General features: G+C 30.3%; 5 protein-coding genes across 14 annotated transcripts in view; 4 read left to right on the forward strand and 1 right to left on the reverse strand.

Annotated features, from left to right (window-relative positions):
• The first annotated feature begins 656 nt into the window (after window positions 1-656).
• Sec23 (transport protein Sec23) lies at window positions 657-8152 on the forward strand. 4 transcript variants are annotated; one of them, XM_070316337.1, is made up of 13 exons: window positions 669-756; window positions 836-910; window positions 1173-1455; window positions 1815-1901; window positions 2553-2799; window positions 2899-3148; window positions 3236-3886; window positions 3976-4129; window positions 4321-4472; window positions 4581-4755; window positions 5905-6126; window positions 6961-6981; window positions 7733-8152. In XM_070316337.1, exons 3-13 carry the CDS (start codon window positions 1177-1179, stop codon window positions 7820-7822), a joined length of 2328 nt encoding a protein of 775 aa, XP_070172438.1. In that variant the 5' UTR covers window positions 669-756; window positions 836-910; window positions 1173-1176; the 3' UTR covers window positions 7823-8152. The 4 variants fall into 4 exon arrangements, with proteins under 4 accessions (XP_070172439.1, XP_070172437.1, XP_070172438.1 ...); XM_070316338.1 differs by lacking the exon at window positions 836-910 and having other exon boundaries at window positions 657-756; XM_070316336.1 differs by having other exon boundaries at window positions 668-910.
• On the reverse strand, window positions 7979-11548 carry Blw (ATP synthase subunit alpha blw, mitochondrial). The gene is made up of 9 exons (XM_070316340.1): window positions 11350-11548; window positions 10910-11023; window positions 10392-10741; window positions 9841-10197; window positions 9328-9709; window positions 9005-9149; window positions 8784-8901; window positions 8585-8713; window positions 7979-8256 (listed from the first exon to the last, which is right to left on the reverse strand). Exons 1-8 carry the CDS (start codon window positions 11413-11415, stop codon window positions 8599-8601), a joined length of 1647 nt encoding a protein of 548 aa, XP_070172441.1. The 5' UTR covers window positions 11416-11548; the 3' UTR covers window positions 7979-8256; window positions 8585-8598.
• A 192-nt stretch (window positions 11549-11740) lies between these two features.
• Window positions 11741-14335, forward strand: Gbeta5 (guanine nucleotide-binding protein subunit beta-5). 2 transcript variants are annotated; one of them, XM_070292580.1, is made up of 6 exons: window positions 11741-11831; window positions 12130-12270; window positions 12575-12711; window positions 12792-12910; window positions 13032-13389; window positions 13551-14335. In XM_070292580.1, exons 2-6 carry the CDS (start codon window positions 12162-12164, stop codon window positions 13878-13880), a joined length of 1053 nt encoding a protein of 350 aa, XP_070148681.1. In that variant the 5' UTR covers window positions 11741-11831; window positions 12130-12161; the 3' UTR covers window positions 13881-14335. The 2 variants fall into 2 exon arrangements, with proteins under 2 accessions (XP_070148681.1, XP_070148682.1); XM_070292581.1 differs by lacking the exon at window positions 11741-11831 and adding an exon at window positions 11868-12042.
• Window positions 14336-14535: 200 nt separating this feature from the next.
• On the forward strand, window positions 14536-17687 carry Usp14 (ubiquitin specific protease 14). 2 transcript variants are annotated; one of them, XM_070292578.1, is made up of 7 exons: window positions 14536-14646; window positions 14760-14827; window positions 15316-15494; window positions 15609-16070; window positions 16202-16471; window positions 16576-16864; window positions 16949-17687. In XM_070292578.1, exons 2-7 carry the CDS (start codon window positions 14812-14814, stop codon window positions 17227-17229), a joined length of 1497 nt encoding a protein of 498 aa, XP_070148679.1. In that variant the 5' UTR covers window positions 14536-14646; window positions 14760-14811; the 3' UTR covers window positions 17230-17687. The 2 variants fall into 2 exon arrangements, with proteins under 2 accessions (XP_070148679.1, XP_070148678.1); XM_070292577.1 differs by lacking the exon at window positions 14536-14646 and having other exon boundaries at window positions 14657-14827.
• Window positions 17688-19380: 1693 nt separating this feature from the next.
• Window positions 19381-22773, forward strand: part of LOC138944901 (protein FAN) — a 5036-nt gene continuing 1643 nt past the window's right edge. Inside the window, exons 1-8 of one of the 5 annotated variants that reach the window (XM_070315968.1) lie at window positions 19381-19594; window positions 20319-20552; window positions 20760-20952; window positions 21043-21228; window positions 21339-21410; window positions 21522-21730; window positions 21831-21993; window positions 22343-22497. In XM_070315968.1, coding sequence (XP_070172069.1) covers window positions 19581-19594; window positions 20319-20552; window positions 20760-20952; window positions 21043-21228; window positions 21339-21410; window positions 21522-21730; window positions 21831-21993; window positions 22343-22497 — 1226 coding nt within the window. In that variant the 5' untranslated portion in view covers window positions 19381-19580. Of the gene's footprint in view, window positions 19595-20318; window positions 20637-20759; window positions 20953-21042; window positions 21229-21338; window positions 21411-21521; window positions 21731-21830; window positions 21994-22342; window positions 22498-22773 lie in introns of those variants that run through there. The other 4 variants (XM_070315971.1, XM_070315969.1, XM_070315970.1 and 1 more) reach the window with 4 other exon arrangements.

Below are 22773 nucleotides of genomic sequence, written 5' to 3' on the forward strand. Positions count from 1 at the left end.
AGTAAATCTATTCACTTTTGTAATTTTCACCTCGTTTCAACAACCATAATCACAGACTTCTATATATACTAGACCGCTAACTTCTGCGAAATACATGGCCCTGAAAAATATGTACACAACACATGCGCATACAACACACACACACACACACACACACATAATTCCTACTTAGGTCACGCATGTGTAGATATTTACTTCTCATACGTGATACATACTTTTCGGAGTCAATTTTTCGGTCAGTGTATATGGGAGTTAGTGATCTAGTATTAAACTACGTTTACACGTCACTCCTAATCGGGTTTAATACCATCCGTTGTTCTAAGGCTGGCCAATCACAGTCATTCCATTCTTCAGAGAAATAGCTGTGATTGGCCAGTTTCACAACTATGGATGTTATTAAACCTGATTAAAGGTACCGTGTAACAGAGCTCATATAGAAGTATGTGACTGTAATGCGGCGTTTACAATAGAGATTTTAAGCCCTAAGTTTTAAGAAATTGACCAATCACAGTCGAGCATTCTTCTCATACTTGATTGCGATTGGTCAATTTCTTAAAGCTTAGAGCTTAAAATCTCTATTGTAGACGCCGCATAATAGGCCCTCTATAGTGCACGTGTCGTAAACTATAGATTTTCAGTACTGGCACCTGGCACTTGGCAGTTGGCAGTGAATATTGGAACGCAGTCAGAGTGGAAGGAGATATATACCACACGTTGAATTTTCCAAGTAGTCGCAAGTGACGTGGCTCGAGAAGTGTATGTAACGAAAGAAAATTATTATTTTTTAATATAGGAATGTTTTATATAATTTTCTTATTAATAATACATCTTAAAGTGAAATGTTGATGATAAAATTATATTGGTGAACAGTGCTGCTTAACTTATGCTATCTTCTTGTGTAAACATAATTGTAAGTATTTATTAATTCGTGACTAATCTGCTACAACGATTTTGTACTTTTTACATTTATTCTTTTGTAAATTTATTTGATATTGTATGTACTGATAAAAATGATTCAATTATTTAAAAAGAAGGAAAATTATAATATTAAAAATGTAGTTATATATATATATATATATATATATATATATATATATATATATATATATATAAAGATTAAATTATTTATATTGTAAAATATATTAATTATTTCTTGTGCATTTTTTTTATAGCATTATGACGACATATGAAGATTTTATTCAACAAAATGAAGATCGCGACGGTGTGCGTTTTACATGGAATGTTTGGCCCTCATCGCGTATCGATGCTACTAGACTAGTTGTACCATTGGGTACATTGTATCAACCAATTAAAGAACGTGCAGATCTTCCACCGTTTCAATATGATCCAGTTTTATGTACAAGATCTACTTGCAGAGCTATTTTAAATCCGTTATGTCAAGTAGACTATCGTGCAAAACTATGGGTCTGCAATTTCTGCTTTCAGAGAAATCCTGTAAGAAAAAATTCTACATTTTCTTTTAATATTGGCTAAACCATTTGAGCTAAGCCTAATTAGATCTAAACTAACAATTGTTTAATTTTGGAACTAAATCCAGCAGATAAGTGGTCAGACACAGACTTAATGCAATCTTTCTTGGCAAAAAATAATGAAAATATGGTTTAGACTGCATTAAAATCAAATCTTGTGTTATATCATTATGTGTGCATATGTATGCAGGCATGTATGCACATACACACACCACACACGCGCGCACGCACGCACGCACACACATATACACAAACAATGTATGTATAACCTATATAATAAATTTATGTGTATTTTTATATTGTTTCTTTTTCTTTTTCTTTTAGTTTCCACCACAATACGCTGCAATTTCAGAACAGCAGCAGCCAGCAGAACTCATTCCAATGTTTTCAACAATTGAATATACAATAATGGTAAGTAATAAAGTATTATAAATAAAGTGAAACAAAAATTATTTTTCATTTATCAAAAGAAATATTTTGAAAAATAAAATATTGACTTTTATTGGTAGTTACAAGTATATTATGATGTTTTTTTCTTTAATATTACTTTATTTAAAAACTCATATATTTCATTTAATACATAATTTTCTGTATACACCATACAGGATAATTTAAAAAATGGTCAAATTATTTATAGAAGCATAAAGTATTTATAAAAATATTTAATGTCTTTATATTCTAATAAACTCTAAATTTGTATTTTTATTTTATATTTTGTTAAAGTTAAATTATATTGATATATATATATATATATTGCAATAATTATGAGAAAAGATCATTTACACAAAAAATTCTTTAAGATAGGAAAAATTGTTATGAGAAATATCATTTAGATACAAAATATTGAAATTATACATATCTGTTTGAATTGTTACATCGAATGTCTTTGACTTGACTTCTTTCCAGATTTTATTTTCAAAAACATTACTTTTATTATCATTCGTATGATATTACATAGTTTATTATAGTTTTTAATATATACATGTATAGACATTTATAAAATTATGCGTTACTTTAAATATTATTATATCTGTGTATGTAATTGTTTTATGTATTGTTTAGCGTGCCCAATGCTTACCACCAATATTTCTACTTGTTGTGGATACATGTCTGGATGATGAAGAGCTAGGAGCACTTAAAGATTCATTGCAAATGTCATTGTCTCTGCTTCCACCCAATGCTCTCATTGGTCTTATCACATTTGGCAGAATGGTTCAAGTCCATGAATTAGAATGTGATGGTTGTAATAGAAGTTATGTATTTCGAGGCACAAAGGATCTTCAACTGAAACAAGTTCAAGATATGTTAGGTAAGAATACAATAAGTTCCAAGATATATTTGCTCTATTACCTTTAGCCATTACTCTTTGTGATTATTTTATTGCATTTTATTCATTGCATTTCAATAGGTATAGGTAGGCCAATTCCAGGACAAAATCCAGATCAACCGAAAGGATCTGGCGTGCAACCATTACCACCTGCTATTCGCTTTTTGCAACCAGTACACAAGTGTGATATGAATTTAACGGATCTTTTAGGAGAGTTGCAACGTGACCCATTTCCTGTTGGACCAGGAAAACGTCCGTTGCGATCTACAGGTGTGGCATTAGCAGTCGCCACAGGTCTCTTAGAAGCTAGTTATGCAAATACTGGTGCTAGGTATTTATATGTTGTAATAAATATGTTATATGTATATTGCGTGTCTCATCGCCATTCTACATAGTCAATGCCATCAATGTGTTTAAGGATTATGATATTTGTTGGTGGACCGTGTTCTCAAGGACCTGGCCAAGTTGTAACCGATGATTTACGACAACCAATTAGATCACATCACGATATTCAAAAGGATAATGCTAAGCATATGAAAAAGGCAACTAAGCATTACGATGCACTTGCATCACGCGCTGCAACTAATGGCCACATAATAGATATTTATTCCTGTGCTCTTGACCAAACTGGTTTATTAGAAATGCGACAATGTTGCAATTCTACTGGTGGTCATATGGTGATGGGAGATTCATTTAATTCCTCTTTATTCAAACAAACTTTTCAACGAGTATTTGCTAAGGATGCAAAAGGTGACTTGAAAATGGCATTTAATGCCACTTTAGAAGTAAAAACATCTCGGGAAATTAAGGTTTCTGGAGCAATCGGACCTTGCGTATCATTGGGAGTAAAAGGATCTAGCATTGGAGAGCAAGAAGTAGGTTTAGGTGGTACTTGTCAATGGAAATTTTGTTCATTGACACCGTCTACAACAACAGCACTATTCTTTGAAGTTGTAAATCAACATACAGCTCCAATTCCGCAAGGTGGAAGAGGCTGTATTCAATTCATTACCCAATATCAACATAGCAATGGACAAAGGAGAATTAGAGTTACTACTATTGCAAGAAAGTAAATATATTTTTTATTACACATCATTATGTATACAATGATGTTATATCATAAATTGATGATACTATTGGAATATATTTAATTGGCAGTTGGGCAGATGCATCATCATCTTTACATCACGTAAGCGCTGGATTTGATCAGGAAGCAGCAGCTGTTCTCATGTCACGTTTAGCTGTGTTTAGAGCAGAAAGTGATGATGGTCCAGATATTTTAAGATGGGTCGATCGTATGCTGATTAGACTTGTTAGTAGTTTTATCAATAAAATTATATGCCCAATTATATTTAGTAAATCTTATAAAGCTCAAATTTTACACGTTTACACACACACACACACACACACACACACACACACACACACACACGCACATATATATATATATATATATATATATATATATAGTATCTATATATTTTGAGCAATTTATTATTACAGTGTCAAAAGTTCGGAGAATATGCAAAGGATGATCCAAATAGCTTTAGATTGACAGAAAATTTTTCCTTGTATCCACAATTTATGTATCACTTGCGCAGATCGCAATTCTTACAGGTATTCAATAATTCGCCAGATGAAACTAGTTTTTATAGGTAAGCTGTCTTGTGTTTTATTTTTATGCAAAGCATCTAATACTTGAAACTTATGACATATTTAGATCACATATTTCATACATTGATACATATTTTTTGATATTCCAGACATATGCTTATGCGTGAAGATTTAACAAATTCTTTAATTATGGTCCAACCAATTTTATACAGTTATGGGTTTAATGGTCCTCCAGAACCAGTATTGTTAGATACTTCATCTATTCAACCTGAGAGAATTTTGTTAATGGATACATTTTTTCAAATACTTATATTTCATGGAGAAGTAAGTGTAACAATATTTAATTAACATATATTAAATCTGTTTGAGGCACACAGTATGTACAGAGAAAATATGTTTTGTGCCGCGAGTAAGATTATAACAGAGAACACATTACATATAGTAATGTGATATTGTTTGACATACATTATTCTAGTATCCATCTATGAAACATGTTTGCCTTATTGAAGAAAATGTACATATTTATAGTTTTTCTATAAGTTGTAATTTTAACTATTTCTTTTTGTGCTGCAAATATTAATTTGATTGGTTTTAAGAAATTTGATGTATCATTTCAAGTCCTCCTAATTCAGTTAGCAATAAAAATAGAAAATATTGCTTCATGCAAATTAAATTACACAGATAAACAATTATTGATAAATTGATTATTCTTATTTTTACTGTTTATATTCATATGCCATATTACCATTGATTCGTTTTTTTTTTCTTTTTGCTTATTATTATATTACACGATTATATTACATTATTATATTACTATGTGCTGTGTTGTTATTTGTCATGCATGATACTATTTTGTCCCATATAATATTTAATTTTTCTTTTTTAAGAATCAATATCTGTTATTGATGTTGTTTTGGCAAATATCATAATATTTTATAGCCAAATATATTAATTAATATATATAATCTTATATATTTTCTGCTTTATATAATTTTTAATAACATGTTTAAAATACAATTAAAAAAAAAATTGATCATGGTAAAAAGCTAATTTTTAAATATAAATATGGAAAAATGTGCATGCGCAAATATCATAAATCTGAGCACAATGCCATACGAAGTAAACTGTCAACATTGTGCGAAAATTTGGCATAGTGTAGAATTAATATCAGTATGTATATACTAATATTTGTGTATGCTTATATGTATTATATATTATTAATGATAATGTGTGAGTATAAATTTGTATACATAAAACCTCAAATGCGAGCTGGTAAGCTCATGATTATGCATTTAGAAACACATGTGGTTAAGTTATGGGATTAATAAATATAAAAAAAAGAATATATATATATATATATATATATATATATATATATATATATATTATATAGTTCTGTTTATTTTGATTGCATATAAAACTCATGAAAGAAATTTATTCACTAACATATTGTTTCAAAATTTATTTTTGCAGACTATTGCGCAATGGCGACAATTGAAATATCAAGATCTGCCAGATTATGAAAATTTCCGACAATTATTAGCAGCGCCTGTTGATGATGCAGCTGATATCTTAGCTAATAGATTTCCCGCACCTCGATATATTGATACAGAGCAAGGTGGTTCTCAAGCTAGATTTTTATTAAGCAAGGTCAACCCAAGTCAAACTCACAATAATATGTATGCTTATGGCGCGGTAAGTACAAATATATTTAATTTTGATATTCTGTTTTATTAAAATAATTTGTCACAAAAGAAGATAATATATTTTTATCAAAATTTATTATGGATATTTATATATTCTCTACAACATCTAAGAACTTTATTTGATAGATTCTATAATTAGACATTGGTTGTATATTGATGAAAATGTCGAAAATAAATGTTAATAATTTTTGAATTTTATTACGTATGTTGATATCGAAATAATTACATACATTTCCTCAAAAATAAAAACCGGATTTATTTTATTATATATTACTATAAAATCATGCATAGAGTAAAATTACATGTAATAAAGCTATCTAAAATTTTATTGATTATTATACTTAAATATATATTATATATACTTGAAAATCATGTACATAAAATTTTGATAAAATTAAAGTTGTGAATAAATGCATTTAATATCTTATACTTGTTGAGATTGGTGCAACGGTTATTTTTAACAGCTATTATTTTCTTATATATTTGAAAAACTTTAATTATAATAAGTGAAAAGGATTTCTAAAATACACAAGAATAAAATGAAAATTTTTACAAAACTTTTTATACAACGTTAAAATTATTTTAATAAAAATTTTAGTTTAAGACTCAGCTGTAAGAAAATGTTAAAAATAATAAATTATAAAAAAATCCGGTCTAATATTAAATTTTTGCTATGTGTGTGAGAGATTTGATTTCAAATAGATTAAAAAGAATCAACAATTGAAAGAAGTATGAATAAGTTTTATGAATATGTCCATGTATAAATTACATACCACATGTAATTAATATTTTTATTTTATGTTACCATGATCCTGTGAACTAGGGGATGCCGATACTTAATGGGGTGTGTTATTTTATTTAATTTTTTTTTCCTCTATTTGCTTAGTTGCTTTGGTGATTGGATTATTTAAGATTAACAGATTTATATTCACACATGTGAAAGTGCATCTTATTGATTTTTTATGATTTTCTTATAATTTATTATATTTAATTTAATTTATTATTTTATTTTTATCAATATGCTCTAATACTTTCTTAATCATCTTATTTTGTTAAAAAGCCATAGAAAATATTTAGTAATTTTATAGTTCTATATAGATTGGTATGCCGGAAAACATAGCACCATCAAAAATTATAAATAATTTCTTGTTCAAAAATAAATAGAAAATATAAAATAAAATTTTTTTTACAGTTTTGTTCGAAAAAAAAACTTTTATTTCATATTTTATTTCATCTATTTTTCTTAACCACGTGAAATATATTTTATATTTTGTTAAATAAGGAAATTTGTGCATAATGAAAATAAAAATGCCTCTTCCCTCATACTTCTATTTCCCCCCCCCCCTCCCTTTTTTCTCTATTACACTCTATAACACATAATTTGAATAAACAAAACTTGAAATATTTGAGATAATTAAACAAGTAAATTAAAAAAGAAGTGTCTAACAAATATTTTTTAATTTATAAATAAAAAATTTTTTAATATTAGACGCCATAATTTTCTCATATAAATATTGAAAATATTAAAAACCATAATTATCATATATCATTATTTAGCACAATAACAAATAATTATCTTATTCTGTTTTATTTAGGAGAGCGGCGCGCCTGTTTTAACAGATGATGTGAGCTTACAAGTATTCATGGAACATTTGAAGAAATTAGCTGTATCATCTACAGCATAAATCAATATACACATTATAAATATTATAAGATATATATATATATATATACATTTGTAGTAAACATTTATTTATATTATGTCGACAATTTATATATTAAGAAATTGGAATAAGTTAATAAAAATTATATGGGAAAGCAAAGAATAAGCAATTCAAAAATGAATGTAAATTAAATATATAATTGTTTTGAAATATTACAATAAATTAAACATATACAAAAGAAATAATTTCAAAACTGTATAGTAAATTGGATGATTTTTTGTTTCCAATATCATACTTTAATATGATTGCAATGAGAGATTAGAAGTTTTAAAAGATATAGAGAGAACATTTGTCTTTTCCTCCCATCACGGAAAAACATTTATATTATTGCCTTTTGAAGGTGTCTTTTATCCTATCTTATGTCTTTATCTTTTACTGTTATTGAAACTTTTGTCCTGTAAAGAAATATACTTGTATCCAAAACATTTTTATATTTTTATTAAAGACCGATCTTTTCGTATCAACATATTATATGGCTATCGAATTTATATAGATCATACATATATATATAGAGAGAGAGAGAGAGAGAGAAAAATTGCTGCAATAATATGTCTAATGTAGATATTATACATAATTATATTATAATATATGTAATATTTATATGCTATAATGTGTAACATCGGTACATTAACGCTCGGTTAGCAGCAGAAAAGTCTTTAAGAAATCTTATATTTTCTTTATCTATTTCGATACGAATATTACAATGACATTGAATGACATTACCATATGATTGCGCTTTATGCTGAGAAGGATGATAGGAAATCAGTAACTATTTTCTTTAGTTTTGCGTCCGACGCTTCACTAATTATGTTTTCTTTTGCAATAGTAGCAAGAAGATCTTGCTGAGTAGATCTAGAAAAGAATATTACATGCATTAAAAATATTCACATTAGCTGAACACTTTAAATACTATATTAGATACCTGATGTGTGCAAGAAATTCTTTTTCAAAAGCAGTAATCTTTGTAGGATCCATCTTGTCGAGATAACCACGCACACCACAATATATGACAGCTACCTGTTCTTCAATAGCCATAGGTACTAAAAAGATATATATCAGATATGTAAAAGTATATCAAGATACATAAATTAAGTTATACTAAAAGAAAGAATAGTTAAAATCATTAAAATTGTGACATCTTACCATATTGTCCCTGTTTGAGAAGCTCTGTTAATCTTACACCACGATTTAGCAACTGTTGGGTCGCAGCATCCAAATCGGAACCGAATTGAGCGAAAGCCGCTACTTCACGATATTGAGCCAATTCCAATTTCATCGAGCCAGCAACCTATGTGCAATTAAATATCATAAAATATCAATGTTTTATGTAAATTTATCATATAAATTTTTTTATTAATTATAATTAAGTATAAATAAAAAAATATTATCTATTTATATATATCATTTTGATGATATAATTCTTTGGTATTATAATTGGATGTATTGAAAAATTTAACATACGATACCTGCTTCATGGCCTTAGTTTGAGCAGCGGATCCAACACGTGATACAGATAAACCTACGTTGATAGCAGGTCGGATACCTTTGTAAAACAATTCCGTTTCCAAGAAGATCTGACCATCAGTAATAGAAATTACATTCGTAGGAATATAAGCGGACACATCACCGGCTTGCGTTTCAATGACGGGTAAAGCTGTTAACGATCCCCCACCCAAACTTTCATTCATTTTAGCCGCTCTCTCGAGCAGACGAGAATGAAGATAGAATACGTCGCCAGGATAGGCTTCACGACCTGGTGGTCTTCTAAGTAGCAAAGACATCTGCCGATAGGCAACAGCTTGCTTGGATAAATCATCATAAATAATTAAAGCATGCTTTCCATTGTCTCTGTAAGATAATAATCCCTATATGAGTTTGTTTTTGGATATAAAAACTTTTTAATTATACCTTTTTAATATAAAAAAAATAAACAGATAAATAAAGGATAGTATAATACAAATGTCAATTTAAATATTCACCTAAAGAACTCTCCCATAGCGCATCCAGAATATGGAGCCAAGTATTGAAGTGGCGCTGCATCGGAGGCAGTGGCAGATACAATGATAGTGTAATTAATAGCACCACTATCCGTTAAACGTTTTACAATTTGCGCAACGGTAGATCTCTTCTGACCAATAGCAACATAAATGCAATATAATTTCTTCTTTTCTTCTCCAGCATCATTAAAACGTTTTTGATTGATAATTGTATCAATGGCAAGGGCAGTCTTTCCAGTCTGTCTGTCTCCAATGATCAACTCACGTTGACCGCGACCGATAGGTACCAAGGAATCCACAGCTTTAATTCCAGTTTGCATAGGTTCTCTGACCGATACTCTGTCAGAAGGAAGAATATATCATATGTACACTATCAATTTAGTCATTTAAGTCATTTATTTTTTAATCTATTGCGAAACGGGATGATATCAATTGTGATTTTCACATAAAAATAAAATATCATTATTCTTAAAGTTTCACACAAGGAAATTAAGAGGTAACAGATTACAAATTTATTACCACAATTATATTACCTGGGAATAATGCCTGGAGCTTTTGTTCCAATACGGAATCTCAATTTGCTGTTTAGAGGTCCCTTGCCATCTATAGGATTGCCCAAGGCATCGACAACACGACCCAACAATTCTTCACCGACAGGGACATCAACAATGGCACCGGTACGTTTCACAATATCCCCCTCCTTAATGTGCCTATCATTACCGAATACGACAACGCCTACATTGTCAGGTTCCAAGTTTAACGCCATACCTTTCAAACCTGAGCTGAATTCCACCATCTCATCAGCTTGAATATTCTTCAATCCGTATACACGCGCGATACCATCTCCAATGCTGAGTACTCTGCCAGTCTCTTCAAGATTAGCCTAAAATGAGAGATTAGCCTTGAATTAATCTACTTTATAAGATATCCAAAAATAAAATCTTGTTTTTCAAAACTACAAAGTAAAATTTATGAAAATGTATATATATCACTGCATATGATATCGAATGATACAAGTAATATGATAATTTGTCTCTTATAAAGCATTTACCTTTGGTGCCGATCCAAGAATACGTTCTTCCAGGATGGATGAAATTTCCGCTGAACGACGGCTACACGAGACATGATACTTGCAAGAAGCTACAGCAGTTGCAGGCCAAGTAATCTAGTTAAAAAAAAGAATACATATATATGTATATATAAAAGAAATGTATTACATAACTTGCTGCTCCAACACATTTTATGTAATATACTATTAACATATACTATTGACATTTCAAGCATCGTTAAATTTTGTCGTCGATCGAGCAATTTATAAATCAAAATACTTGGTTTATTTTTTATCTAATCTGACTTGCGATTGAAAGTAACGAAAGGATAAAATCGGAGTATAGTGCAGTTCTGATAAGTGGAAAATGTCGGCACGTTCCGCTAGGTGTATAACGTGTCATGGGTACAAGTATTAATAAGAGATCTCTTTTTTGAAATTACCTGAACTGTGGTATTCGGCAGATGCCTAATTAAAGACGAAGTCAAACGTAAGGATAAGAGTGCCATCTTTTTCAATTGATGATTACGAGAATCTCGATTGCTTCGAAGTAGAGTAGGGACTGGTAGGATAGGAACCAGCGAGAAGATCAAAAGAACGTCCGTAATACCCGTTGATTCTCCATCTATCCCCCACTCTGAATACCAAAACCAAACTCCATGCGCAGGAAAACGCAGCCATCGATTTGCTTTCGTAATTGGATGTGTTCGGAAACATCACCGGACTTGGTGAAATTGGGCGCGTTCCAGAAACACAACTATTGAGCATCGCCTTGTCAACACTCGACGTTGATTTGTTGGTTCTAGAAGTAAGAACCAACCACATTCGATTGCTATCCAACGGTTGTGTCCCCTGAACGCACCCATTGGCCGTAGAGAGTGAATAAGATTTTATGGAGAAAACTTTGATGAGACGCGCGTGAAATGTAAATGTGATACTTGCCAATATTTTACGATTCTTCGTTTCGTTTTCGGAAATGATATTTCGGAGATTTAGCAAATTATTTAAAATTCTAATCAAGTAACAATTAACTGCCTTTATGACTGCAATCGATAAATGAGTCATTTATAACGAGAGAGAATTATGAAAATGCATATAAGCATATATATCTCATATTAGAGTTACTTTATATATATGTAATAGACATATACAATTATGCATATATGTCATTCCAATATATGGAGGATTGTCCGTTTGTAAAATTTCTTTATTTTATATTAAAGAATTGTGTCCAGTGACAAAGAAGTGAGACAATATGGACTCGGCTGCGACGGAGTTGGAGCATATAGAGAAGCTGGCAAAGGAAGCTGAATGCTTAAAGATACGTTTGGAAGATGAGCGACAGAAGTTGAACGATATCACGCGTAATTGTCGGAATTTTATTTGCTAATATGTCGCTTACATACAAATATTTGCAAACTCTTAATCTCCCTTCGATATTTTATATATATTTATCTTGGTTGTTAAAAAGATCGAAATACACTTTATATATACTTTATACACATACCATATACAGAGAGATATAATTTTTATTAATAGTAATATATTTCCCTCTTTTTGTAATAAAAAAATAATTACATTATTAATAAGATTGCAGATTAATAATTTCTTTTGGCTGTTTTAAATATCTAATATATCTGTATGAAATGTACTTATGTTTTGTTTTAGTTGCTAGCGTAGCTGATAGGCTCGAAGCAATTAATTGTATAAATGTAAAACCTAGACGTATCTTAAAAGGACATCAAGCCAAAGTTTTATGTTCCGATTGGTCTCCTGATAAGCGTCATATTGTTTCCTCTTCGCAGGTATATATAACATTTTATTTATAATGATGATTATCTTATCTTATACAATAATAGTATATAAAATATCACTTAACTTTAAGGATGGAAGAATGATTATATGGGATGCCTTTACTACAAATAAAGAACATGCCGTTAGTATGCCAACCAGATGGGTGATGGCATGTGCTTACGGGCCTAGTGGCACTTTAGTTGCATGCGGGTATTTATCATAATAAATTATGATAAATTTATCATATATCAAGGAAAAGAAGTCAAATGAGAGATTTTCAGTGTGATAAATCGCTATTAATGATAATACAATGTGTTCTGTAATGTTGCAGAGGTCTAGATAATAAAGTTACAGTATATACATTAAGTCTGGAGGACGATGTTTCGGCTCACAAGAAAACTGTTGGCACACATACATCGTACATGTCATGCTGCGCGTTTCCCAACAGTGATCAACAGATTTTAACAGGTAGCGGGGACAGCACATGTGGTTTGTGGGATGTAGAGAGCGGACAACTATTACAGAGCTTTCAAGGGCATTCCAGCGATGTTATGTCCATTGATTTAGCCCCGAGTGAAACGGGGAACACATTTGTGTCAGGTGGTTGCGACAAATTGATCTTAATTTGGGATATGCGCAGTGGCCAATGTGTGCAAAGTTTTGAAGGACATCAATCCGACGTTAACTCAGTATGTAGTAGTTTTTACAGTTATATATCTCGTGACTTGTTACATAGTATTGTAATGAGTAAAGGATTATTAATGATTATAATAACTGATATATTTCATATCTTTTTCTTCTCAAAATATGAATGTTTAATATTATATTATTATATTTGCGATACATACAGGTGAGATTTCATCCAGGCGGTGATGCGGTAGCAACAGGTTCAGACGATGCTACTTGTCGCTTATTTGATCTGCGCGCTGATAGAGAAGTCGCGGTATATGCAAAAGAGAGTATAATATTTGGAGCGAATGCAGTTGACCTGAGTGTAAGCGGCCGATTGCTTTTTGCCGGATACAATGATTATACGGTGAATGTGTGGGATACCTTAAAGTGCCAACGAGTGGCATTATTGTACGGACATGAAAATCGAGTTTCATGTCTAAGGGTTTCGCCGGACGGTACTGCCCTATCTACTGGAAGCTGGGACTCGACTTTACGAGTTTGGGCTTAAGATTATTACTATTATCTTAAGAATGTTAGGATACTCTTGCTATTCAGCATATAAATAATATATATATATATATATATATCCTGTTTTGTCCTATTTATTTAAATTCTCGCCTTTTCAGCTACTTTTTATGTTATCCATGTTTTCATAAAATACCGTGTGTGTGTGTGTGTGTGGATTTGTAGAATGTGTTTAACAATTATGTATTTTCAATAGTAAACCTACTATATCATATGCGAGATGTAATTGGTAATATTTAACATAAATATGGCAATGTGATAATATTAATGAAGTTGCATTAGGCTGGCCCTAATTTATAGAAAAATTTTAGTAACACACACACAAGTGTGTGTGTGTGTAAAATTCGTAGCACAAAAAATCAGTGTATATATGACAAAAAAATAAACGTTTCATAAATCCAAGATTTTTTGTAAACGTTATTTTGTTTTCTCATGTATTTTTCCAGTTTCTCATGTGAAAATTAGTGCAAATTTATTAAATATATAAACTTTGCGTATTTGTTTTAAGATAGTAAATTTTTTGACAATGTATGTATGATATCTAATTGTTTAAATATTTTTAAATTTCTTTCTCTTTCTCTTTCTTTTCCTCTTTCCTATATAATTTTATATATACATGAAAAGAATCCTCTCTCTCTTTTCAGTTATATGGCTTACGGCCCACCCTATATATCTCGATCAGCTGGCCATCTGTCTGTTAACTGACAAGTTCTTCGTAGCAACATTAGCACCTAACACCAGTGACTGACGTATGTAACGTACAATTCCCATAACAAGTACCGCGAGTCTGACTTAGCACTTTGCGGTTACTTGTAATCATTGTTATTAAAAAAAAATCTTATTTTAAATTAATATTTTACAGGTATAATAACATTTTTATATATACTGTGGTGTGCTACGTACGAGGAATAAACATGCCTCAATACACAGGTATGCACACGACTATCGTAATATGTAACCTAAAAGTGTGTAATATCAAATTTATTTAATAGACAAAAAAGTGAAGAAAGAATTTACTATAATTTCTTTAGCATGTGTCTGCTTACATTAAAAAAAGAAAATTTATTTGATTATTTATTATTAAAAATATAATCAAAAATATACATGCTTGCCAAGATAATCTAGCAGGGTCTAAATCTGATTTTGAACTTGAAGCTAATCTGTTTATTTTATTTGTTTTTATAAAATATATTTTTGTTATTTATGCAATATTTATTATATATAACATATTATACAATCACCAATCAAACTTCTCGTTTGCCGAGATTATATCTAATATAATTTGAGTTTTTAAAAATAAAGTTGTTTCTCCATTTTATATTTATGTTATGCACGCAAAATACATACATATAGTACAAATATATTTTTGCAATTTTTGTTCAATATTTTATATCTTATTGATCGTTGATATATTTCAGTTAAAGTTAAATGGGGCAAAGAACTCTTTTCCAATGTAGAAGTTAATACCGAGGAGGAACCAATGTTGTTTAAAGCACAGCTCTTTGCTTTGACTGGGGTTCAACCAGAGAGACAAAAAGTTATGCTTAAAGGAATGACACTTAAAGATGATGATTGGGGCAATTTGAAACTTAAAGATGTAATAAAGAAATATATATATATATACAATAGATACACAATTGTTCTAGTTGTAACCGAAATCTTATTATTGTATATACCTGAAAGATTTATAATCCATTGTTCATTGTATTAGGGTGTTACAGTACTTATGATGGGTTCTAAGGAAGAAGATGTGCCTACAGAACCAATGGAGAAACCAATATTTTTGGAAGATATGAATGAAGCTGAATTAGCTACAGCTTTAGATCTACCAGCTGGTTTACATAATCTTGGCAACACTTGCTATCTAAATGCGACAGTGCAATGTTTAAAAACTGTGCCAGAATTACGAGAAGCCTTGAAGATTTTTCCAGGTGGTTGGGCGACAGCTGCGAGTTTATCATTACCCGCGCAAAGTATAACCGCGGCATTAAGGGATCTATATGACAATATGGATAAGGGAACATCTAGAGCGCCGCTTGTTCTAGTTCAAATGCTGCATTTAGCTTTCCCAAGATTTGCAGAAAAGACCGAACAAGGCGTATTTCAACAACAAGACGCAAACGAATGTTGGACCGAGTTGATTAGGATGTTGCAGCAAAAGTTACCTGCAATGGTTATTATTGATGTATAATATGTGCCAGCAATATTTTTAAATTTATTTCTTATATACTTATATGCATGTATTATTTATACAAGCAATTTATCTATAAAATAATTATTGTAAGCTTTGTGTATTTGTAACAGAACAATGCAGATATATCAGAAGATGATGCCGAAGCTTATAAACCACGTTCATTCATTGAACAATATTTTGGAGGTATATTCGATTATGAATTAAAATGCGTTGAATCCGAAGATGAACCAGCCACTACTGGAAAAGAAGAATTCTTACAATTGAGCTGCTTTATTTCAACCGATGTCAAACACATGTATTTCGGGCTTAGGAACAAAATGCAGGAGCAAATTACGAAAATGTCCCCGACGCTTGGAAGAAATGCCGTTTATACAAAAACGGTACATTTTTAAATTACACATATACATACAGTAATCTCAAAATTATGCACATGATATATATATATATAATGTGTATATGTATGTGTATGTTTGTACTTTTTCAGTCTAAGATTAGCAGGTTACCAGCATATTTAACTATACAGTTTGTACGGTTTTATTACAAGGAAAAAGAAGCAATTAATGCAAAAATATTGAAAGATGTGAAATTTCCTTTGGAATTTGATGCTTTTGAATTATGTAGCTCCGAACTTCAAAACAAACTCATACCAATGCGTGAGAAATTCAAAGAATACGAAGATACTTTGGTAGAAGAATCTTGTAACGCAAAAGCTAAAGATAAAGGAGATAACATAAAAAAAAAAATAAAACAAGAATTATTTTGGTTTAAAAACGGTAAAAATATGAACAAAAATGTGATTTGGGATTCATTTATGTACATTCTACAAATTTCACCATATTAATATACTCATATTGCAGATTTGGGATCAAATAATAGCGGTTATTATAAATTACAAGCAGTTCTGACGCATAGAGGACGTTCCAGCAGTAGCGGTCATTATGTCGCATGGATTTGTCAAAAGGGTGACACGTGGATGAAATGCGATGATGATGTTGTTACAACTGTTACTACCGAAGAAGTTTTAAAACTCAGCGGAGGTGGTGATTGGCATTGCGCATATGTTCTTTTGTATGGGCCGAAAATCTTGGAAGTGAAAGAGGACAATACAGCCGACAATATAAACAACACTGAAACTTAACTGCCAAATAATTGATTTAAAGAATTGTGCTAGACAAGAAATTGCTTGTGTTGATAGTACCGTACGAATATTCATTTGTTTTTATACCAATTAATACAAGTGTCATTAAAATATCATTGCTATTAACAATGTGCTATAATGCTATCGCGTATAAAATATTTGTAATTTAAATAATAATTTCAGCACATGCAGATATAATAATAACTAATTATCTATAATAATTTTGTAGGTAAATATGAGTGAAAAACAAGACCTTGTTTAGTTTCTAGTTTTTTGTTATAAAATCGTAAATGTAGTAATAAGCATGCAATCAACAAGTCTATAGGTGGAATAATACACATACATACATGTAATCAAAGTATGCAAACAATAAGCAAGTATTGTTATTGTTTGTCTACTGAAATTATATATTTACCCTGCTGTAAAATTTGAGACAAAAAATCATAAATATAAAGCAATAGATTTCATTGAGAAAGTATAAGATAATAGAACATCTTTTGATAATAGTCTTTTTTTCTTTTCGATAATTGCAATAAAAATACAGTTGGATATTTTTATTTCTTAAATGTCCCATTCCTTCACACTACGAAATTGGTATATATGTATGTATGTTCATATATACATATAAATTTGCTTATTAAATTTCTAGAAATTTCTGCGTTGAGACGAATATACATGTATATTTGAGAGTTATGCGGCGTCTACAATAGAGATTTTAAGCCCTAAGTCTTAAGAAATTGACCAATCACAGTTAAGTATGAGATGAATACTCGACTGTGATTAGTCAATTTCTTAAGACTTAGGGCTTAAAATCTCTATTGTAGACGCCGCTTTATTATAGTGCTTTCGAATGTAGCAGGTTTACTTGTTCTCAGAACGATTAATGACATCATTGCACCGTTTCTGCCAATAAAAGGCTTGAATTCATAATAAAATATATTGATTAATTAAAACGGATTTGGTTAAGTCCGAATCTACAATAGGTGTATTAAGCTCTAAGCTTTAAGAAATTGACTAATCACAGTCGAGTATCTAGAAACCCATAATGCATTGCAAAGAATCGACGTGTGCGCAGTCGCTATTGAAAAGAGATGCTAAATATTGAAAAGAGATAATAAGGTAGACTTATTATTGGCTGTCGTGACTTTTCGCAATGCATCATGGATTCTTGGATGACATACGTTTCAATATATGATTTAACCTTCTTTTATATAAGCTTAGCTCGGTCTAGATATACTATGTCTATGGTAGGGACCAAACTCTGGCGTATTGAAAACAGCGAAACATCTGTGATTGGTCGCAGAGTTCAATACACCTGATACGCGCGTATCGCGATACACGCCATTAGACGTCATCCTCAGAATAAAGAAATTTTAGGCCGGTATTCATAGTCAGTTCTTATATTTAAGATCGTCTTAAGCACAATCTTAAGATGTTCTAAATCAATCACAGAGTCGTATTAGCATCTTAAGACATTACTTAAGACGGTCTTGAAATAAGAACTGACTATGAATACAGGCTATAGTCCCTTTTGTTTTGATTAAGGCCGTTGCACGTTTAAGTTCCGGTCTACAATAAGTATTTTAAGTTCTAAGCCGTAAGAAATTAACTAATCACAATTGATTATTTTCCCCATATTCGACGGTGATTGGTCAATTTCTTACTGCTTAGGGCTTAAAAAATTGACCAATCACAGTCGAGTATTCTCCTTATGCTTGACTGGCCAATTTCTTATGGCTAAAGGCTTAGTACATGTCTATTGTAGATCCGGATTTATACCCATACCAGACTACGCATTGAAAATTGAAGAAAATTAAGGATTGGAATTTGACTAATCAGAACAAAAGGGATTAAAATTTCTTTGTCCCGATTGATCAAATTTCAATCTTAAATCTTGAATCTCAATCTTCAATGCGTAATCTGATACGGGCTTTAAGCTCGTGCTACACTACGTATTGCGGACTCGGATCGGATTTGGAATACGGATTGCGAATCATCATCCATCCAATCAGAGCGAAGTAGCCAAGGATCTGATTGGATGATTGACGATTCGCAGTCCGTAATCCAAATCCGAACCGCAATGCGTAGTATGACACGAGTTTTAATCAAATTCCAATCATTAATCTTCAATTTTCAATGCGTAGTCTGATACGGGCTTAATGCTAAAGCGAGGAGCACACACTTATGCCTTATGCAGAAGTGTGTGCTCTCCGCTTAATTGGATTAAATTGTTATATGCTTATATAAATTGCAATGACAAAAATTTTCTTATAAACATCGAGTCCAATAGAATTTTATGCATTTTGTAATTATAGAATTTAATATATGAATAATTTATACATACAACAACGATGGAAAAAGAAAGGTATGTAGAATTTTTAAATGAGATTTTAGAGAAGATAAAACTTGTTTTGTCTGTTCCGATTTTATTAAAATAAGTAAAATCTGTGCTTTTCTTGTGCAAAACAATGTATTTAATATATATATATATAAAAAAAAAAACTATAACATTTTATCGTATTAAAAGTTATTGCCGCTTAGTGTTATCTTCTAGGGTTAGAATTTCTATAAATGACACATTACGAACGTGAATAGGAATTTTTTTTTTCAGTTCTGCATAATATAAATATATTCAATTTTTTTTTTTGAATACGGGTTACATTTTATATTTTCTAAAATATGCCAAATCTTAACTCTTGTGTAAATCACATTTTTTTTTTCGCTCTATTCCTGATCACATAGGTCACAATGTCTTGTCGCAATTTTGGCTATTTTAAAAAGTGGTTGAGAAAAATCTACAAAAATTTATTATATATATTCCTTGAGACATCTGTAGAAAATGAAATGTTTTTCTATTTACAATGTCAAATGATATTGTCAAAATTGGTTTATGTATCAAAAAATTTCAAATATGTATACATTTTCAATGAAATTTTTAAACACGAAGTCAATTTTTCCAACAAAAATATACAAATGTTGCAAATTTTAACAATGTTATGCATGTTCTTTTTGATAGTGAATGTTATTAAAATATTGTATATTGCAATATACTACTACAGCAAGTTAAGTATCGATTACAATGTCTTCAGGTTTACAATGCTTCTTTTGGAACCAGGAGAAATATTTTTTGAAGATTATAGTGTTCAGATGAGAAGGCTAGACGCTAGATTTTCTGAAAATAAAAACTGGATGGAAGGAAGATTAAAGCTATGCTCCAAATCTTTGGTATTTGTAAATAAAGATATTAATCGACCATTAATCAAGATTCAACTTAAAGAGACTACATTTGTGGAGCAATGTACATCAAGCAATAATATAGCAGGGTAGAACAAGTGCATATTGAATACAGCCAGAAACACAGAAGGCAAAGAAAAAATGTATAGAGTAGGAAATATATAAGCTGAAAAGTAGTTTTTTTCTCTCTATTTTAGCTTTTATCTATCTCTTTGCATTATTATGTTTGGCATTATTATTACCATTATTTATTTGTTTATATATTGTTCATTTGTGTATATTTGAATTTACTGTAGTAATATGCTGTCAGTGGAATGTAAACAGCATGTGGAAATGCTGGAAAAAAATATATTAGCGCCATACAGATTTATACATCAAAGTACTATGTTTAATTTCTGTTTCAACTATGCAAAAATAGAAGATTGTCTTCCACAAATTTTGCAGTTGCATAGAGCAGCAAGTTTAGCAACTGCAGAACAAAATGCTATGGTAATGTCTATTCATTCATGTTTAAGGATTTTCAAAGAAATATGGATATAATATTAAGGCCTTCTCATGATAATGCTTTTAATTTTGAAGATTATGGCTATTGTACACTCCAGACAATCACGCGTATCCTTTGACACATCGTGGCTGGAAGATTTGTACGAGCAAGTAGTTTTAGAGACGCAAACGAACAAAATATCACCACTTGTGGTAAATCCAGGCAGAGTATTGCTGACTACCTCGAGAATTTATTTTCAACCTTATAATAATATGGATCAGGTAATTATTGCCTCTTATTATACTATAAATGGTTTTTTATTAGTCTTTTTTTGTATAACATCAAAAGGAAAAATGACATTGTATTAATTGTAACATTGATTGTTTTTCAGCATCCTGTCCTTAAAATTCAACTGAAAGATATACGAAATATTATAAAAAGAAGATTTCTATTGCGACAAGTGGTAAATATCTTGTAATTCAAAATACTGTACCATCATATTATATGCAATATATATTATACTTTAATAAAATTTTTACAAAGAGAAGCAGTATTAATGTAATTCTGCTTTTAGGGTCTTGAAATTAAATGGACACGACAAGCTGATAATAAATTTGAACATTTATTTTTGTCATTTCAAAATCAGGATGGTAGAGATAAGCTATATGAAAATTTACTTAAACAATCGATGGTTTCTCTAGAAACTGTACCCCAAAATCAAATGAAAATGAGATGGCAAAATGGATATATATCGAATTATGATTATATTTTATATGTAAATAGGTGATTATAAAAACTCTCAAATTGATTATTAATAGTATGACAACAAGAAAAGATAAATTATTTAAAGAATATTTTTATAATTCATATTACATTGTTTCAGTTTGGCTGATAGAACATTTCACGATTTGACACAATATCCAGTATTTCCATGGATTATACAAGATTATACTTCTACTGTGTTAGATTTAAATGACACTCGAGTTTACAGAGATCTTTCAAAACCTATTGGCGCATTAAATTCTTCTCGTTTAGAGAGATTAAAAGTATATGCGTTATATATTAAATATTTTTCTGCATATGAGATATTTATGTATGATAAGATATAATATAGTTTACACACACACACACACACACACACACACACACACACACACACACACACATATATATATATATATATATATATGAATATTTTCATAATATACAGAATATTCCAAATTTTCTCTATATTCAATTCTCAAGCATTCCTCAAGTTAAAGTAAACTTTATATGTAGATGTAAATATAAATATTTTTTGTTATTATTTTGCGTTTCGACTCTCATCATCGTTTCAATGAAGTTTTATCAAAGTACAAAACCAATATTTAATCTTCTATTTTTGCATTATTGCAGGAACGATATCTGGAAATGTCTGATCCGAAATTCTTATATGGTTCTCATTATAGTGCACCAGGTTTTGTATTATTTTACTTAGTACGAAAATATCCTCAATATATGCTCTGTCTACAAAATGGAAGATTCGATCATCCAGATAGAATGTTTAACAGGTATATGTCAAACTTTTTTCAACTATTTAGTATTAATTTGTTGATAATATTTTACAATATTGATTATATACCATAACAATGCAATGTGTGAAGTGAAAGGAATTTATGATTATAGAAAATTGTAATTTATATTTAAAAAATACACGTTTTTATTTCGTAAGGAAAGTCAAAACATATAAGAACATATAAGAAACTTTTTAAAAAATATAAAAGTTACATAATTATTCTGTCAAATGTGCAGAAACGATTTTATGTTTCACTTTTACCAACAAAAAC

Source organism: Polyergus mexicanus, unplaced genomic scaffold (assembly GCF_030449975.1).
Source record: "Polyergus mexicanus isolate NDT 795.1 unplaced genomic scaffold, iyPolMexi1.0 SCAF_3, whole genome shotgun sequence".
NCBI lineage: Eukaryota > Metazoa > Arthropoda > Insecta > Hymenoptera > Formicidae > Polyergus > Polyergus mexicanus.

Bases quoted from the DNA above. Each gene is read 5' to 3' on its own strand.
- Sec23 (XM_070316338.1), top strand. From the start codon at position 1,177: ATGACGACATATGAAGATTTTATTCAACAAAATGAAGATCGCGACGGT. The intron at 1,902-2,552 runs GTAAGTAATAAA...TGTATTGTTTAG, and splicing joins CAATTGAATATACAATAATG to CGTGCCCAATGCTTACCACC. The intron at 4,130-4,320 runs GTTAGTAGTTTT...TTATTATTACAG, and splicing joins ATCGTATGCTGATTAGACTT to TGTCAAAAGTTCGGAGAATA.
- Blw (XM_070316340.1), bottom strand. From the start codon at position 11,415: ATGGCACTCTTATCCTTACGTTTGACTTCGTCTTTAATTAGGCATCTG. The intron at 9,710-9,840 runs GTGAATATTTAA...ATTATCTTACAG, and splicing joins GCTATGGGAGAGTTCTTTAG to AGACAATGGAAAGCATGCTT. The intron at 8,902-9,004 runs GTAAGATGTCAC...ATATCTTTTTAG, and splicing joins TCTCAAACAGGGACAATATG to TACCTATGGCTATTGAAGAA.
- Gbeta5 (XM_070292580.1), top strand. From the start codon at position 12,162: ATGGACTCGGCTGCGACGGAGTTGGAGCATATAGAGAAGCTGGCAAAG. The intron at 12,712-12,791 runs GTATATATAACA...CTTAACTTTAAG, and splicing joins ATATTGTTTCCTCTTCGCAG to GATGGAAGAATGATTATATG. The intron at 12,911-13,031 runs GTATTTATCATA...GTAATGTTGCAG, and splicing joins GGCACTTTAGTTGCATGCGG to AGGTCTAGATAATAAAGTTA.
- Usp14 (XM_070292578.1), top strand. The intron at 15,495-15,608 runs GTAATAAAGAAA...TCATTGTATTAG, and splicing joins GCAATTTGAAACTTAAAGAT to GGTGTTACAGTACTTATGAT. The intron at 16,472-16,575 runs GTACATTTTTAA...GTACTTTTTCAG, and splicing joins ATGCCGTTTATACAAAAACG to TCTAAGATTAGCAGGTTACC.